Source organism: Vigna radiata, unplaced genomic scaffold (genome assembly GCF_000741045.1).
Source record: "Vigna radiata var. radiata cultivar VC1973A unplaced genomic scaffold, Vradiata_ver6 scaffold_73, whole genome shotgun sequence".
Taxonomy (NCBI): domain Eukaryota; kingdom Viridiplantae; phylum Streptophyta; class Magnoliopsida; order Fabales; family Fabaceae; genus Vigna; species Vigna radiata.
In genome coordinates this window covers 16,592-33,773 of record NW_014542365.1, presented here as the reverse complement: position 1 = coordinate 33,773, position 17,182 = coordinate 16,592, and the positions used below count along the sequence as shown (strand labels likewise).

The 17,182-nt window shown below is 32.7% G+C and overlaps 2 protein-coding genes across 5 annotated transcripts; one reads left to right on the top strand and one right to left on the bottom strand.

Annotated features, from left to right (window-relative positions):
• The first annotated feature begins 1,158 nt into the window (after positions 1-1,158).
• Positions 1,159-4,169, top strand: LOC106779894. 3 transcript variants are annotated; one of them, XM_022776747.1, is made up of 6 exons: positions 1,159-1,315; positions 2,013-2,144; positions 2,221-2,382; positions 2,823-2,945; positions 3,081-3,272; positions 3,452-4,169. In XM_022776747.1, the coding sequence occupies exons 2-6, from the start codon at positions 2,019-2,021 to the stop codon at positions 3,902-3,904; spliced, it is 1,056 nt and encodes a 351-aa protein (XP_022632468.1). In that variant the 5' UTR covers positions 1,159-1,315; positions 2,013-2,018; the 3' UTR covers positions 3,905-4,169. The 3 variants fall into 3 exon arrangements, with proteins under 3 accessions (XP_022632468.1, XP_014523589.1, XP_022632469.1); XM_014668103.2 differs by having other exon boundaries at positions 1,185-1,315; positions 3,129-3,272; XM_022776748.1 differs by lacking the exon at positions 1,159-1,315 and adding an exon at positions 1,336-1,505.
• A 221-nt stretch (positions 4,170-4,390) lies between these two features.
• Positions 4,391-11,623, bottom strand: LOC106779865 (pantothenate kinase 1). 2 transcript variants are annotated; one of them, XM_022776746.1, is made up of 11 exons: positions 11,462-11,623; positions 11,186-11,298; positions 10,106-10,315; positions 9,485-9,531; positions 8,979-9,095; positions 7,515-7,634; positions 7,327-7,421; positions 7,144-7,237; positions 6,845-6,976; positions 5,429-5,541; positions 4,391-4,843 (listed from the first exon to the last, which is right to left on the bottom strand). In XM_022776746.1, exons 2-11 carry the CDS (start codon positions 11,268-11,270, stop codon positions 4,615-4,617), a joined length of 1,242 nt encoding a protein of 413 aa, XP_022632467.1. In that variant the 5' UTR covers positions 11,271-11,298; positions 11,462-11,623; the 3' UTR covers positions 4,391-4,614. The 2 variants fall into 2 exon arrangements, with proteins under 2 accessions (XP_022632467.1, XP_014523563.1); XM_014668077.2 differs by having other exon boundaries at positions 11,186-11,622.
• Between the last annotated feature and the right edge of the window lie 5,559 nt (positions 11,624-17,182).

Sequence of the window (17,182 nt, the reverse complement as noted above, 5' to 3'; positions counted from 1 at the left end):
AAAAACCATTTAAACAAACAAAAAGTATACTAACAAAAATTTCAATTGTCTAAATTAATAACACACCCTTAAAAGGTTAATTGTACAATAATTAATATAATAAATAATTACCAAGAAAATTATAGGCAAATCATTATAAGTTTACCAACCAATTAAAAAAGATGCAAATTATGATTGCTAATGAAAATACACGCGTCCAACTTTTTATGGCAATAAAAAAATATTTGTAACTAAAAAGTTAATTATATTAATAATTATCGAAATGGAAAAATGATATTAATAAAATTTATATTCATTTTTAATATATATATATATATATATAATAATTATTTTATCAATTTTTATAATGTTATAATTACAATAATCTCTTTAATATTCCATATTCGATATAATTATATTTAAAAAGGTAAGAAACGATTAAAAAATATATACACGATAAAAACGGTTAAAAAAATCAGATATTAACTGTTAATTTTTATATTAAAATTTTAAAAAAATATATAAAGAAAGATATATTAATTTTTTATAATGTTATAATTATATTGACAGCAATAGTCTGTTATGATTGAGGTTATTTCTTTATCCATGAACATCAATTCAGTTGTCAAGTACTTTCTTAAATAAAATGCACCAATTTTATGTCAATGATAATGTCAAAACAAACTTACTGTTAATCGGATTATTTTCTCAAATTTTCGGAACTATTCATTTCTTTTATTTTCTTAACATTTAAAAATGAACCTTTCATATTATTTTTATATCTGGTGTTTTCTTTCTTGAACTTTTATTTATGAATTATGATTTTTTTTCAGTTACCTCTTATTTTAGAAGAATTCGGCGGAAAATTCGTAATAGTCGAAAATTAACATAAAAAGTACTCAACTTTTCTGGGAGAATTATTTAATATAAATGTCAAAATGAACGTTGACATAAAAATTGGCCAAATTATTATTATTTTTATTGACATACAAAAAATAAGGTATCTTATAATTTTTAATATATTTGGTATAATTCACAGTAAAACATGTTGAATACATTTTTTAAATTTCTTACCTAAAGCCAAAAATTCATATTTGTTTGAGTGGGTCAAATGTGGCAGTTTGAACTCGTGTTTGATGGGTCAATTAGTGAAGTTGAACATGAGGTGCACGTGTTACTCTTATCCTCTTTCTCCACCGTCTCTGCCATACTTTTAAAAAAAACAAAACATATAAAAGGAAAAATAAATAAAGCACTGTCCATTTCCAATTTCCAAGCAAAGATCTGGGCTTCGATTAAAGGAATATACTGTGGGGGTGATCATAGTTTTTACCCTGTGAGTTCAGTTGCATATCTCCAAAAAAAAGTTTTTTTTTTTCTTTTTCACTTCATTATTCCATAATCATCAGTATTACAGTTTCAGGAGCCAATGGATTTCCTTTCTGCTTCCTGATTCTTTAATCTGATTTTGTTGTGTTTTGCCTCTTCACTGTGTTTTCTGATGGTCATGCTTGTTGTGAATTTGGGTTGAGTTCAATTCCTCTTCTTGAGTATTCTGCAAAACGTTATGCATCAAGCATTGTGACTTTTTTGTATTTTCTTTTTTTTGGTCTGTTGATGGCATCTTTCTTGATTTTGTATGTTATTTAATGTTTCAAACAGCTAATATTGAAACGGTGTGGGACGTGTTTGAAGAGGGATTAATTCTAATGTTTACATAGAATAAAAACATATTTAACCATTTTCTTTTATCAAAGTTGAATGTGCCCATCCGTGGAAAAATTTCAGCTTTTTCCACTAGAACATATATTCTTTTCTATGTTTATTTGCATTTAGAACTTGTGAATCAACTTGTTACCGATCCTGAGAAAGCTTTTATAAAGGTCAATAATTTAACCTCCATCAAGTTTGGAACATAATGATAGAATGGAACCTTGAATGTCCGAAGAGGCAGGCTTCAAAATGGCCTTAAAGAAGATAGTAATTTGGAACGTATAATATGATGAAGCTTAACTGTTTGTGAAAATTTCCAGGTTCTTATGATGGGTGAATCACAGATGACAAAATTCGGCTTAAATGTCAGGAAGAATGAGAAAAGTGGGTTCCCGAGGGGTCTGGATCCTGCAATATCTAAATTTTTTGTGCAGCTCCAAAGTGTTGTTAAGGTCAATAACTTAACTTGTGGCTTAAAAATTTACTAGGAACATGGTATAATACTTTGTATTTTTTTTCTGACTACAGGCACGGCTTAGTAGATTAGCTAAACAGGACGGAATCAATATGGTGAGATCTGCCCAAAAAAATGACAATAAGCCTTTCAGTTACTCTGAAGCTGAACTGAATGAGCAACTACAAGCATGGAGAGAAAACCCATCTTGGGTTGATAGGCCACCGTTAGTAAAGGTGAGGAGCAACTAATTGTGAAAGTTTGATTTCCTTTTGAAAATCCTGGTTTCTTAATAAAACAAATGATAAGTGGACTTTAGTTGCTTCAGGCTTTATGTAGACTAGCTTACCGTAGAGATGTATTTCTAAACTGTTCAGATACTTGGAAAATTTTAGAAATTAAGCATGTAGTAGGTATTTTTATTCTTTTCTTTTCAGATTTTAAAAATACTTTGCAGTTAACTTCTCTACTCCTTCAAGATGAATGCTTTGTTTGTTGGTGAGATCTAGTAACGTATGGCAGATCAACTGCTTGACCAAACAAGGAATTGGGTAACTCATTTAGGCCTGCTGGATTCTAGTGGATGTAAAATCTAGTCTGTCAAACTTTGAGTAATTAAGGAAATATCTATATTTGTCTCTGTTCGGTGTATGTAATGTAATATTCCTTTTGGCAGGTCACTGTTCCCAAAGGATCTCTTTGCAACCTCAATGCAGAAGTTGATGTTGGGTTGCCCCCTGATGCAGTATATAATATAGTGATAGATCCTGATAATAGGAGAGTTTTCAAAAATATCAAAGTAAGTAACTTTATCGTCCTTACTTGTGCTTAGTGTGTTTGGTTACAACCTTTCTCAAAATAATGCTTCAAAAAACATTGAAGGTTACCATTGATGCAACTTTCTATTTCTTCGTCGGCCTCTCCACTATTTTAGGAGTTTCCGAACTTTGTGAAATTCAACTTGGTGATGTCTTTCTGTCAGGAAGTGATATCCAGAAAAGTTTTGGTTGATGAGGGTCATAGGCAAGTGGTTGATCTTGACCAAGCAGCCATTTGGAAATTTCTTTGGTGGTCCGGGACTATTTCGATTAATGTCTTGGTAGATCAAAACAGGAAAGACCACTCTGTAAGGATCTATCCCACTTTTAAATAATTGATGGATTTCCTATTTGTTGCACGTAATTTATTCAAGGCACACAAAAACTCACCGTAGTTATACTGCTGCTTTCTTAAATGCATTACAAGCTGCTGCTTTTCATCCTACGAAGTGTGTGTGTCTTACACACTGCTAAATAATTGTGTCAGATGAAATTCAAGCAAGCTAACACTGGATTTATGAAAAAGTTTGAGGGCTGCTGGAGGGTAGAGCCTTTATTTGTTGATGAAGCAATGTGCCATCCCTTTAAGCCTATGACAAAGGAAGACTATAATGCATGTACAAGAGGCAAAGGAAGAATTGGATCTAAAGTTAGTCTGGAACAAATACTCCAGCCCGCAATTGTCCCTCCCCCTCCCATATCATGGTATTTGAGAGGAATTACTGCCCGGACTACTGAGATGCTTATAAATGACATGCTTGCAGAAACTGCTAGAATCAGAGGAGGGTGTGAGGCTGAAAAGTCTAAGACACAGGACCTGCAAGGAAAACCTGCTCAAAATGTGGACCTGATTGCTAATTCAAATGACATTAAAGAAAGATGGATTTTGCGTAGAAAAAATGCAAAGCGGACTCATAGAAAACAGCTGACTGCTATGTGATTTTCCTATGTTTGTTTAACTTTCTAAGCACTATATATAGATTGTTACATGTAGTTCAGTTTAAAGAATTTATCAGTGTTACAGTCACTAATTTCAGCTCATTGCATGACATTTCAGTCAGATGAGTTTCCATAGCAAATCATCAACTTTGTTTTCTTTTCATTGTTTCCTTTTTTATTTTATTTTTTGAAGCAAGGCTTCCTGATCTTAGACTGCTCAATTCATTTGAATATAAAGTTCTCAAGGAACGACTTAATAGTTGAGAGACCTGATTTTAGATTCCAGAGTTCTTAATCTTAAATTGCTCGATTCATTTGAATATAAAGTTGTCAAGGAACGACTGAATAGTTCTGATAAGAGAGGCATGATTTTAAATTCCGGAGCACCAAATATACAATTTCTGTTTGTTACCACTCAGTGGACTAGTAAACGATTAGAGTCAAACTTGTACAAAACATACAAACAGAAAAAATGTATCTCATTAAATGAGTAACATGGCTTTGCCTTATTTATTCATACAAATCATTTTTTTTTTCTTATACAACACAAATTCATTGATAGAAACTGAAAAATAACTCGTTGTCATTCTAATTTTCCTTGCTTTAATTCTAGGTCAATAATCACTAGTTATAATTCTTACTTCCGACCATTATACAGAATAAAAATATATTACAACTACAAGTCGTGGAAGCAACGAGGAATTGCTTCATCTAAGCTGCATATACACTGCACTCTATACTCTCATCTCCATTAAACTCTCCATCTGGTAAACTACGCAATATTTTATCCACGGCAAAAGATAACTTGCTGGGACTTCTTGGCACCACTTCGTTGGCCAATAATTCCTTGAGACCATGTTTATCAGAACTCATGAAAGAACCTACAGCACCTAAAAACCCTTCATGCCGCAAAAACATGGCCTTAGCTTCACCTTTAGACCTGAAAAAGAGTAATAACGGGTGGTCAAATGCTTTTTTGTTTTTTGTTCTTATAATTGTACCAGAAGCAAGCATGCTCAGAAGTCTAATCAAACATTCCTGCATCATAGCCACGGTGAGAAATTACAGTGACTGAATTTTATGTCCCAACTCTATATAAATATATCATCATGCACATGCAAACCTACACTTGCCCACAGCCAACACCCTCCTTGCCACCCAAAAGGAATCAGGACATGCTAATGATGCAAAGTTAAGAATCCACTTGCTTTTGTTGACGGAACAAACAACACAGGAAATACTTATGTTTCTAGGATTCCCTTTGATCATTCTGAATATAATGTTTGAGACTAGTATTTCTTTGGCACTACATCTTCAAAACTATTATGGTTTCTTAAGAGATGGACTTCAGACTAAGACAGCAGCAATGCCATGAGTTTTGTTAGCGGTGAACATGTCGTGAGGCACATAAAAGTATATATATATATATATATATATATATATATTCTAAAAGTAAGAACTAGTCCATGTCCCTCAACGTAGACCATGGTTTGCAGTAGGGTGGAGGAACGTCCTTCTCACTTACCAGAAGTTAACAGCAACAGATAATGTGTCCATAGTAAAAGGATGCTTCCGAATAAAAAATCCACCAAAAAAAATCCTCTTCAGCCCAAAGCGAAGGGCATTTAAGTAAGAGATCTGAAAGCAAACAACAGAATAAACAAATCATCCTAAATACATTTCACTATTTAGGATGAGATAAATATTATCATGATGCCTAAGATTGGCAACAATGAAAGAAAAGGCACATCATAACTATTACAAACAAAGATGCACACGGTGGTCAATGTTAAGTCCATGAAGAACTTATAAAATGAATATTCCAATTTAATCACATTTGCATTGAAACTTTGCATCATGCAGATATTACCGTAGTTCTTTGAATGGAGATAGATTATTACCAAATTGTGTTACAATACAAGAAGTGACACCTATTTTTACTATTAATATAGATCAAGTACAGATGTCCAAATAAATAAGACTCCTAATTCTATCATCTAACCATCCTTTCCTTCTTTATAAATAATGTAAAATGTGTTTTTCAAACAAAAAACCATCAGCCAGTGAAGAAGATTTTACAGTTTAGATGACGTGACAATTATTTTTACATATAGAAGAGGGATTTCTTAACCGATCTAAGTTTTCATTATCCTCAGTGTCGATGCTTTACAATGGCTTTTAACTTTTATCCAACCATTGAAAATATACAAAGACGTGGGTCTTGGACCTCAAATTTAAATTTAATGGAAAGGAAAAGAATGAGAATTTAATGAAACAGTTTACATTTTCTAACACTTGTTAAGTATATGATGTGTTTATCTCGAAAATACCAATGAAGTCTAATCCAGATTAACAGGATCACAGGAACTTCTATAAATTTTTGTGCATGAATTATTTGATATTTTTAATTTTGTCCTTCCTAAAGCTGAGATATGACCTTGTGCATATGCCATGAAGTTTTGTTAAGAAATAGACTTTAATGCTAACTCAATCTTACATAATCAGCTTGTAAGGTAAGATTTGCACCTACTTATATACACTTTAAATCTATCTTAACTTTAGTTGATGTGGATCTCTAACACACATCCCTTACGTTGACGTATATACATCTCAAACATAAGACTAAACAAAACATCATGTGAGTGCAAAATTATTTAATACACATATATTCAATGAGATGCATCTAGACCGCCCCACTAATCACTTACACCAGGGTAAGCATCAGAAATCCGACATGAACCAACTAATATAAAGATAGTAAGAGTCAACGAGAACATTGAAAAAAATTGCAGAAAATGAAGAAAAATTGCAGGTTTGGAGTCTTGACATGATGTTTTACTCCACTAGATGTACTATACACATAAATATCACCTATAGTTAATATCATCATGTAGTGCAGACTGGTGTTCGTCTAACTACAAATCTATAGTACACAACTGACCTGTCCAATATTATTTGAGATCATTCTTAGAAGAGATCGAGCAATATCTTCAGGTTTGTAATCTTCACGCTCCCTATTATCAGAAATTGCCTTTCCAAAACTAGATGCTATTGCAGTGGATGAAAGACCTATCTGTTATCAATCAAAGAAAAAATATATTCCAGCAAATAACTAGAATAATTAGATTATATTATTCTCCATTTGAAACAATCACTTTTAGAGTCATCAAATGGCAACAGAAGAAATATTGTCTTATAATTTTAAACAGGAAAAAGGACATAAACTTTCACCAGTCATACCTTAGAATAGTCCATTCCACCATAAATATCTCCGACAAGCATATCTACTGCTCTGTTGTTCCCCCGATAACTTAATTCCAGCAACTCATCGAAACTGAATCATGAAGTACACTAATGGTAATTCTATGTGATTTATATAGAAATCAATAATAGTTCATAGGCTTCAGGAAAAGAAATACCCACCTCTTGCACTTGGTCAAAAGTTTGCCTAAACCCCAGAAAGTTCCTCCACCTATACTTGTTCCACTAACTCGCTCAAATTTTCCCTCTCCTTCCACCTTTATGAAAAATTAAAATATTACTTTGTGTCTAAAAAAGAGTGCATATTTGAAAAAAAAAATTGAAGTAATGCAGCTTGTATGATAAACTACCTTAATCATTCCAACACCAGACCCAATATTAACAAGAAGATAGGGATACAAATCGTTTTTGTCAATCTGCACAAATTGCTTTTGGTCGCCCATATAGGTAAATGCTTCCTGGTGGACCACCTATTGAAAGTAGATCAAGACATGTACATGGAAATTATCAAGGTGTTTGAGTATGAAGACTCTAGAATTATTTACAGAAAACTGAAGGAGCAGTTCTTGAGAAAAAGCCTCAAATCAAAAGGAAAACAAAATGAAATTGCTGTACCATTTCCTTACAAATACGAGACAGTAAAAGGTATATTTATATACCACATGCCTTAAAAGGTTTCTCATATGGCAGCAGTGACAAGAAGAAAAGATAAATATAACTATAGAGAGAAAAGTATACTAAAATATAGCTTTGGTACAACAGTCCTAAACTGAAGTTTTTGGCTTCATTTCCTGGAGGGGAATAGAAATTCAAAGCAAACAGTTATTTTACCCCATATGCGGTTTGGATAGTAAACTCATAGCACACTAAAAAATGGTATTCTCAAAATCACAATAAAAAGTACATAATGGTGTAGTCTACTTTACAAAGACAGACCACAAGATAACAACGGTTAAAGTTCATTACTTTGATTTGATATTATCTTCTGCACAGTTGGAAAAATAAGAACAATGCATATTTCAAACAACAGCCTTGTACCTAGATAACTTATCACATGGCGAAATAGAAACACTTCGTACATAGCCAATGACAATGACAAGAGCTAAAATATAATAAAAAAACAAAAAATACAAAGTCCTGAAAAACTTCAAAAAATTTATCAATTTAGTAACTCATAACCATTGCTATTCCCACAACCACTGGTTACATATTTCTTGAAGATAGATATTTATAAAACTATGAAAAGGAAAACTACTTATACAACTAGAGGCATTCATTGGTGAATTGAAAGAATATTTGTGCTTATTAATGACAGAAATGTCTTCTGACACAAATATTTACATTCAGATTGCATACACACGAAAGCCTTAATTTTTAACCATCTTTCAGATGACCATTTCATCAATTATCTGAAATTAATACTTCATCAACAAACATAAAATACCTTCCAACACATTTTTCTCAATCTAACAGGAAAAGTTTTATTTTTAAGACAACATTACCATTTACAGAACCTAATTGTGCATAACAAGCATCTTGTGAGCAAACACGTAAATAAGATCAGGGCTAAACCTTACAGCACTCTATAAGATCAGGGCTAAACCTTACAGCACCCTAAGTCCCTAACCATTATGTATGTACTGTCAAAGCTTCACAGTCAGATACACATGCTGATCTTTACATAAGAGACTATTTGTTGAATGAATGAAGAAAAAATGAATCCGAATCTCAATAATTTAATTTGAAATTTAAAAATGAGACAATATTTTTCTTTTACCAACAATATGGAAAAACTAGTTTATGTTAAATCCTACCTCGAGAAGAAAATTCGCTCCTGCAACAAGACAATCCATTTCATCTTCCTTGTCAAGAATGATTCCCAGTCTCTCCTTGAAGAGGTCTGCATATTTGTATGCACCACCACCTGTGGCCTTCTCACCAGTAGTTTTTCATTATTAGTAAGTATATAACATAAATCCAAGTACCATAAGACTAAATAAACATTGTTTTTTATGGAATGGAACATTTTTTGTTAGAAATATCTATTAAAGCTGGAACATGTGCATGTGTTACCTTTTGGGAACTACTAATAAATAATCTTTCAATTTTAATCAACATTTAGGAATTACATATCTTCCAACCATGGAAAAACAGAAGACAAGAATGGAAACTGTTTCCAATCATGGCATGGCCAAGATTGAATTGGTTATTAACTTAGAATCTAAAGATTCTTTTCAATAGATCTATCTGTACACTTTAAGACAGATAGAGAAACAAAATCTTCATAAAATTACATGTTTAAACATTTTAGTTTGATTACCTTAACAGCTATTGGCTGACTTCCAGGATTTTCTTGTGGCTGAATACCTGAATTCAGTATCAGATGCAAAAATTTCAGAATGACCTCAAAAAGGGATTGGACACCATGATGATATAAAAGATGGGTATATATGTTTTTTTAGGGATTATATTAGTAAGATAATATATATTTTATTTTGAAAATTTGAGTACTTTGGCTTCGGATTCTGTGTAGTTTATTTGTCATCTAATATGTAAATAAGATCCAGCTCAGCGTTCAAAGTCAAAGGATAACAAATATAAAAGACAACAACAGTCTCACTAACAATTACTCGAGACTTTTATAACCAATTGTACATAAAACAAGCACAACAAACTTTAGAGGAAGGAACAAGAGAATTTAGAATAAAGAGGAATGAGAGATTCTATTCAGCCAGCTTGGTAAATTAAACTGATATGGGATCCACATAAAGGTGGTTGAAGGAGCCAAAATTGTTAGTCAAGTTTAGTTCAGTATGCAAAGTGATCAAGTCACGGAAGGAAACATATATTGTTAACCATAAACATGGCTGAATGCTTCAGAAATTTCAGTTACTTTGTGGCAAATATTGTCAACCATAAACGCATATGATTATGTACACACCTCCAATATGAAGTTTCATGGACTTGATAAATTCTAAGCAATCATTTATCTTGCTTGTTTCAAACTTCTTAAAATTTAGCCTCCCATTAAGAACAGGGTATTGCTTATGGCCGTTGGATTTCTGCAAAGTCTTTCTATGAGATATCCCCTCCTCACCATCAACCGAATGATTGTCATCTTTTGTGAAGTATACTAGCTTGGCAAGAGATCCTGTCAACAGATGGACAATATTATTTTAGGCAAGATACGGTTGAAGTGGAAGCATAACTTCCATTCGTAATTCACTATAACAAGCAGAAATCTGACAGTATTAATGAATGTTGCACAGGAAGATAATAATCATGATTCCTTATTTTCTAAAATTGCAATATGTTATCTAGAGTCTATGTATCTGCAATCTTAATACGCCTCTTAGTTCAAGAAAAATGATATCAGTATAAAAAATAATCATGCTTGACACGGCGTTATTTCCGTTTAAAAAGTCTATGATTCCCAGAATGAAATAATACTCAAATTTCAGAACCTCTGCTGTCACTTTAATAGCCAAAAGTATAGAACAACGCAATAACAGTGCATGACGCCATGCAGATTAGCAGTCCTCCAATTAAAAAAAATTCCAAAACTAGAGATCATGATCTCCAGAAGTCTGACATGGTTTAAACTTGTGGAATTGGGTCAAGAAGATCTCCAATGTTTCTCAACAGTAAACAAATTCCACAGTCTACTCCATTCTCAGCAAGTTAAATCAATTAACAAGTGCATCAAATTACGAATTAAGAGTTCCGTCCAAATACACACATGCAATCGAATTTGAACAGCAAGATGAATTACCAAGCAAACACTAAACTGCTTTGTGAAACAAAGGTTTTCAATAAACAATGACAAACATATAAATAAAAACCAAAAACGAAACACCATATAAAGATTGAAATGTTTTAACCTAAAGGCGTATATCCCAATAAATTCGACAAAGCAAAGATGTTAAATTTGAATGGAAACCACCAAAGGGGCAACTGTGAAAACTAAAACAAGAAAGAAACAAAATATTAAAAAAATTACAGGATAAGAGATGAATCCTACCTCCAATATCCAAAGCTAGATGATATACATGAGTTGGTTGGTTAGGATCCAAAATTTGTTGAGTTTGACCATCTCTGAGATCCATTGCTATTGTTATTTCAGTCTCTAATATTCTAAGTTGAATTTAGGATTAATAAATAGTAAAGTAGAGTTATATAAGTGATTTGCCAAGCCCCTTCCCCTCGGAAAAGCAATTTACAAATTCATTGCTACATTTTTTAAAAGATATTGAAATGATTAATAAACTAATTAATTGAATAATAAACTGCACCAAACCTTAAAAAGCAGAAAAAAAGTTCATTCGAATTTGGTTTGTAGAATTAATGAGAGAGGGAAAGACAGAGACAGAAATGGGAAAGGAAGTAGATACTAGATAGATGCTATAGGCTACGCTGCTCTCAAAAACAACCTAACCAAACACTTATTCACATCTCAATTAAATGGATGGAACACGCTTTCCCATCAGACAACAACACCAACCAAGTTTCATCGTAACGACCAATTTAGTATTAAATTATAATTGCTAGTATTTTAATATGTGCCAAACAAATCACTTAAAAAAATTAAAAAAAAAGTAATTTTAAATATATAAATTGTATTATAGTAATGTTTGTTGGTAAGAGGTAAAAAATAAATAAAAATGTAATGACATTGTCCGTTATTTTTAATTTTATTTGTTATTTCTTATAATTTTTATTAATATTATTATTTTATTATAAAATGAAAAATAAAATGTATCACCATTTAAACTAAAAAGAAAAATACAGGAAAATTAATCTTAAAGAAATTGTACTCTTTTTTGTTTTAGTCAAATGCTCACTTGTCTATTTTGAAAATATAAAATAAATTAATGGTACATCATTACACGTGACAAGCAGTGGCCGACTTACGTGTACACCACCAGAGTGTATAAGTATATTCATGATTTTGTTAAAATTATTACTAAACATTTTAAAAAATGTTTATTTTATTCTTATAATTTTATATATTTTACTTTATCGAACGTAAATTTGTGTGGTTGAGAGTGTACAAATATATCACTTAACTTACTTTCACTATTTTAAATCCATCTATTAATGAGCATTATATAATTTATAAACTTCTACAAAATGATTTTTTATTCTTAGTTGTTGAATTGTAAACGTGGCGAGTAAAATATGAACTGCATGGATCTCGGCGTTCTATAATTTATAAACTTCTACTATTTTTTTTCCTAGTTGTTAAATTGTAAACGTGGCATGTAAAATATGAATTGCATGGATCTTGGTGTGTTGATAAAAAATAGAGACAAAAATATTATAAAACCCTGTATATTTTGATACATATTTTTTTTCTGTCATATTATACTTTTAAAATTAGGATATGATTTTCCTTTTAAACTCATTCTTTTAATATAGGCTTTATATATTCTTTTTAAATTATTGATAGACACACATTATGATGGCATAATATAAATGTTCCACGTAATCTATTTTCATTTATTAAATATTATTATTTTAAAAATTTAATTTAATAAAATAAATAATTAAAATATAATTAATTAAAAGAGAAAGAGTGATTTGAAGTGGTAGAAACCCAGAAAACGGTATTTTAGAAGTGATGATATTAAAAATAGTGAGACTCGATTATTAAATGGATTAATTATAAATAGTTTTGTTATAAACAAGATTCATTATTTTAAAACGTATCATCTCTCTAGAAACCATTTTTCTAGAGTTTTCTACCTCCTCTTTAAGTGTTCATGCTCCTAATTCATCTGTTTGATGATCAAGAGGTGTCTATACGATCACGGCGTCAAGGTCTACAAATCTAGCCGATCAATTTCAAGAATAGAACAAGTAAGTTTCAACTCATTTTTTCCCTTCCGTTCTCAAATTTGTTTTAGAATAATCTAATACTCTTGCATGTGTAGTCATGCTTCTTCTAGTCATTCTTGGTTCACCTAGAGTTCTAAGGACTTTGTCCGTTCCCAATTTGGTGTCTCGTAAGTTCGTCTAGAGATTCCTTGGATTTCAAGCAATCAGTGAAATGTTTCTTTGAGTTTGACAGTTTAGTCCAAGGTAAGGGAAGCTAGACCTTTTGTTTTACTTTATTATTTTGTTAAAAGAATTTGTATCTTTAGGTATTGGAGTTAAACGTTTAGAAATGCCTATGTTTGGTTATATGGGATTCTATGAAATTGAGGGTTTCGTCATGTTTGGTTGATATGTTGAAATTGTATGTTTGTGATGTGTAAAACTGTATTGATTATATGTAATGAAGTTGTCCTAATATTTGGAAATTGAATGCAAAGTGGTTGAATTAAAGAAGTGTCTTTTGCTTAGGTTTTATGGTCAAAAATAGGGGTTTAGATGGGTGAATTTTATAGGTAGAGGTTAGAGTAATGAAGTAACTGGTTGAGTGTTGTTATGAGATCATTTTGAACTTATTAGAAGTTTTAGATTGAAGAAACTCTAGTATGAAACAAGTAAGCAGATCAATGTTGAAGTTGGAGGTATATTTAGTGTAAAAAAAAGGTTTTGACTAGTGAAATTTTGAGGTAAGTAGTGGGGACTGTGTTTGATAGTTGGGATTGTATTAGGAAACTATTTAGGACTTGCTTAAGCTGTCAAATGAGAAAAGTATACTGTATAATGATTAGTGGTGCCTTTAGGATGAGTTTTTAAGTGTTTTTGGTTAAAATAGAGGTTTTGCATGGTGAGATTTTGTAACAGCAGATAGGTGAGCAATATGAGGTGTTAGAGGGTGCTAATAGGTATATTTGGACTTGGTTATGCAGTTAATATAGTGATAAGGAGGCTACAAAATATAGAATTGAGTTTGGGTAGCTTATAAGAGTGAAATTGGGTTTTAATGGGTCAAATTGTGTTGCAATAGTGTTTTAAGAGTTTTCTCAAGGTTTGAAGGGTTCTAAGGGTCTTTAGAAGTTGGGGGTAAAGTGTTCAAAGTGAGAAAATTGAGTCTTAATTTTACCGATAACGCTGAACGCTGAAAAATGCAAAAATTGCGCTTAAGGCGCTAAAACCAGCACTAGACACTATTCATGGACGCTACTAGGCAATGCTGCACCAGTTTTGGATCGTTTTCGGGGTTTCGGGTGTTCGTTTTGGATGTTCTTTAGGTCGTTTTAGGGAGTTTTAGACCCTTCCGGAACTATTGGTGAGGGTTTCAAAGTTGTTTTCCATTCCAAAGTATGAGTTTAAATGGATTTTGTATTGTTTAGTGGTTCTTCTTGGATTGTTCTTGTGTATTAATATATATGGAATGGTTTCATATGATTTTTTATGACTTGTTGGGGTTGTTTATGGTCCTTTGAAATACAATCAATGGTATATATGTTTGTATGCAATGTACATATAAATATATGGTTTATATGAGAATGAAAGTGGTGTGTAATGAGAATGAGAAAAGTGTGTTAGGAGAAGAATCTCAAGGAGAGATTCTATTTTCTAACAAGCTATAAGAGAAGCTTTATAGAGAGACTGTGATACCCAGGTATCCTAATATTCTACTAACCATTTAAGTCATGTAGAGTTAGATAGGGTGGCAGAGAGAATGGCAGGTGGTTTTCACCCAAGTCCTCTGGGTTTTAGGAGTAGAAGATTTACCTCATGGTGAGTAGGTCAAGTTACCCTTGTTTATAACTCTGTAGAGTATAAATACTACCGTGAGTGCATGTCTACAGTAGTCTATCAACATTATATCAGATAAGTGAGTATAGTGGTCTTGTGGTTATATGAATTGTTTGTTCTTGAATGTTGTTAATTGTCAAACTAAATTATTATCTGAGACTTCATTTGTACACTAGCTTACCCTTGCTTTTGTGTTGTATGTCTTTGTGTATGTTTTCTCTTTTGCAATGATCATCTTAATGGTGTGAGCTTAGGGAGGATGTCTTTTCAATCTTTTTAGTGTGAGATTGAGAGGATAGCCGCAATCATAAATAAAGTTTTGTTCTCCAAAGTGTAAGCTCTCCTTCACTGAAATTTTGTAATTCTTGGTAAGTTATCATCAATGTAATGTTTTATTTTAGTAGCTTTATACTACTAAAAAGGGGTGTTACATTAACGGTATCAGAGTAGTTCGTTCTTAGGATTACCTGTAGGTTGTGGGTTTGTCGTGTTTTCCTAGTGAAGAGTTGAGTCTAAATGGTATGGTTTACCATTTCCTCCAAGTCTAGATAGTAGAGTTGTGTATCTAACTGAAAGTTTTGAGAACAGAAAACGTCTTGATAGGAGTAATGAGGGTGCATACTCATGACTCTCTATCAGGGATTATTTTCCTTTCTTAATTCTGAAGGTTTGGGGAAATAAAGGGTTGTGATTCCAATGTTGTTATCTATAATGATTTGGTCTTGTTCTTGCCTTTGTGGTAGTGTATGTGCTCTATAGTGGTAGAGGAAAGAAGGTTTGAGGAAAACTTGACCTACATACTTTCATTTGAATTTGTTAAAGCCATTGAGACAAATTCTTGACTCGAAGATAGGGAGTTAGAAGACCAAAGCTTTTGAGTTTCAAGGAATGGATTGAGATGTGAAGAGGTAGAAGTGTTGCTTTCGTTTCAAGAGAAGAGTTAGGAGAGTAGAAATCACAAGTTACAAGGAATTTGGGTAAGGATTGGTGTAACAAGGTTTGGGAAATCAGTTGAATATGTGTGTCAGTAACATCAGAGGTCAGAAAAAGGAAGGTGTTGTTGAGCATTGGAGTAGCTATGGCTTAGAAGGCAACATGGTTTGGTATATCAATGATGTTTGAGCTCTGAAGAATAAGAGTTTGAGAAGCAGTTGTGTAGGACATAGAGCATATTTAAGAAGAGTTTAGTAGAATGCAAAATTTCCAAGTTTAGAGAACATGAAGTCTTTAAGGAGAGTTGAAGTATTGCAAGGGTTTTGAGCTAAGTAATAATTAGAAGTGAGGTTTGTCTTTGGGTTGAGGTAAAAGACTCCAAGCACCAAAGAAATAAGCACATCGGAAAGTCATTTTTGAAAGGAAAGGTAAGACTAGAGAATTAAGGGCACAGTATATGTGGAAAGGAGACGAGAGGTTTCAAAATAAATAAAAAGTGATGTCTACATTATAATTCAGCTCTAGATGACTCTAATCTCCACCCACATGCAAATTTCTTCGTTTTAGACCTCAATCATACAATTTAATTAGTCTAAACAGTGTCTATTTCAACTAATCATACACATACATCAAAAGCCCTAAAACTTCATGCTTAGACAAACATTCTCATAAAAAAAATCATGCTTTGAAAACCCTAGAATGTAGAATGTATGACTTACTTGGGTGGAGAGTGATGAAGGTTGAAAAATAGCTATTTTCATATGTCATTTTAGACCAAATTACTCCCTTTACTGCTTAGAATGAGCTTAGAATCAAGCAAAACTCAATAAATGAGTCTGTAGAGAGTCAAAAGCTATTTTTAGCGATATTATGCTTGTTTTGCATTGTTTTGTAGCATTTTTGAGAAAGTGAAGAATGGAGTTGAAGATGCAGGTCTTAGACTCAAGAAAAGGGAAGAAAAATGAAGAAATGAAGAGTGGACGTACCGCCCGACGGCAAATTACACCGCTGGGTGGTCCAGTGTGAGGAGTTGGCACCAGGCGGTGCAGCCAGGCGGATTTGCGATTAGAGGCAAACCGCCGGGCGGTAGACCCCTGCCGCCGGGCGGTAGCGTACCTTAAGGGAAACCGCCGGGCGGAACAAGTGTGACCCAAGGCGGTTGTCTACTGAGCTTGGGCCTGTTTTCTGTGACGCTCCTCAGCTATAAATAGCCCTGTTGCGATTTCAATCACAGTCTTTTGACAGAAAAGGGCGGCCAGACCTAATTTCACTCTCTAGAGAGGATCTCTTGGATGCTTAGGCTCCATTTCTTCTTATCTAGGGTTTGCTTTTCCATTCTTCATCCATTTTTCATCTAGATTCACCATGACAATGGTGAACTAAACCCTATTGTTGTTGGGGGAAACAATGTAATCTTTTGATACTCTCTTTT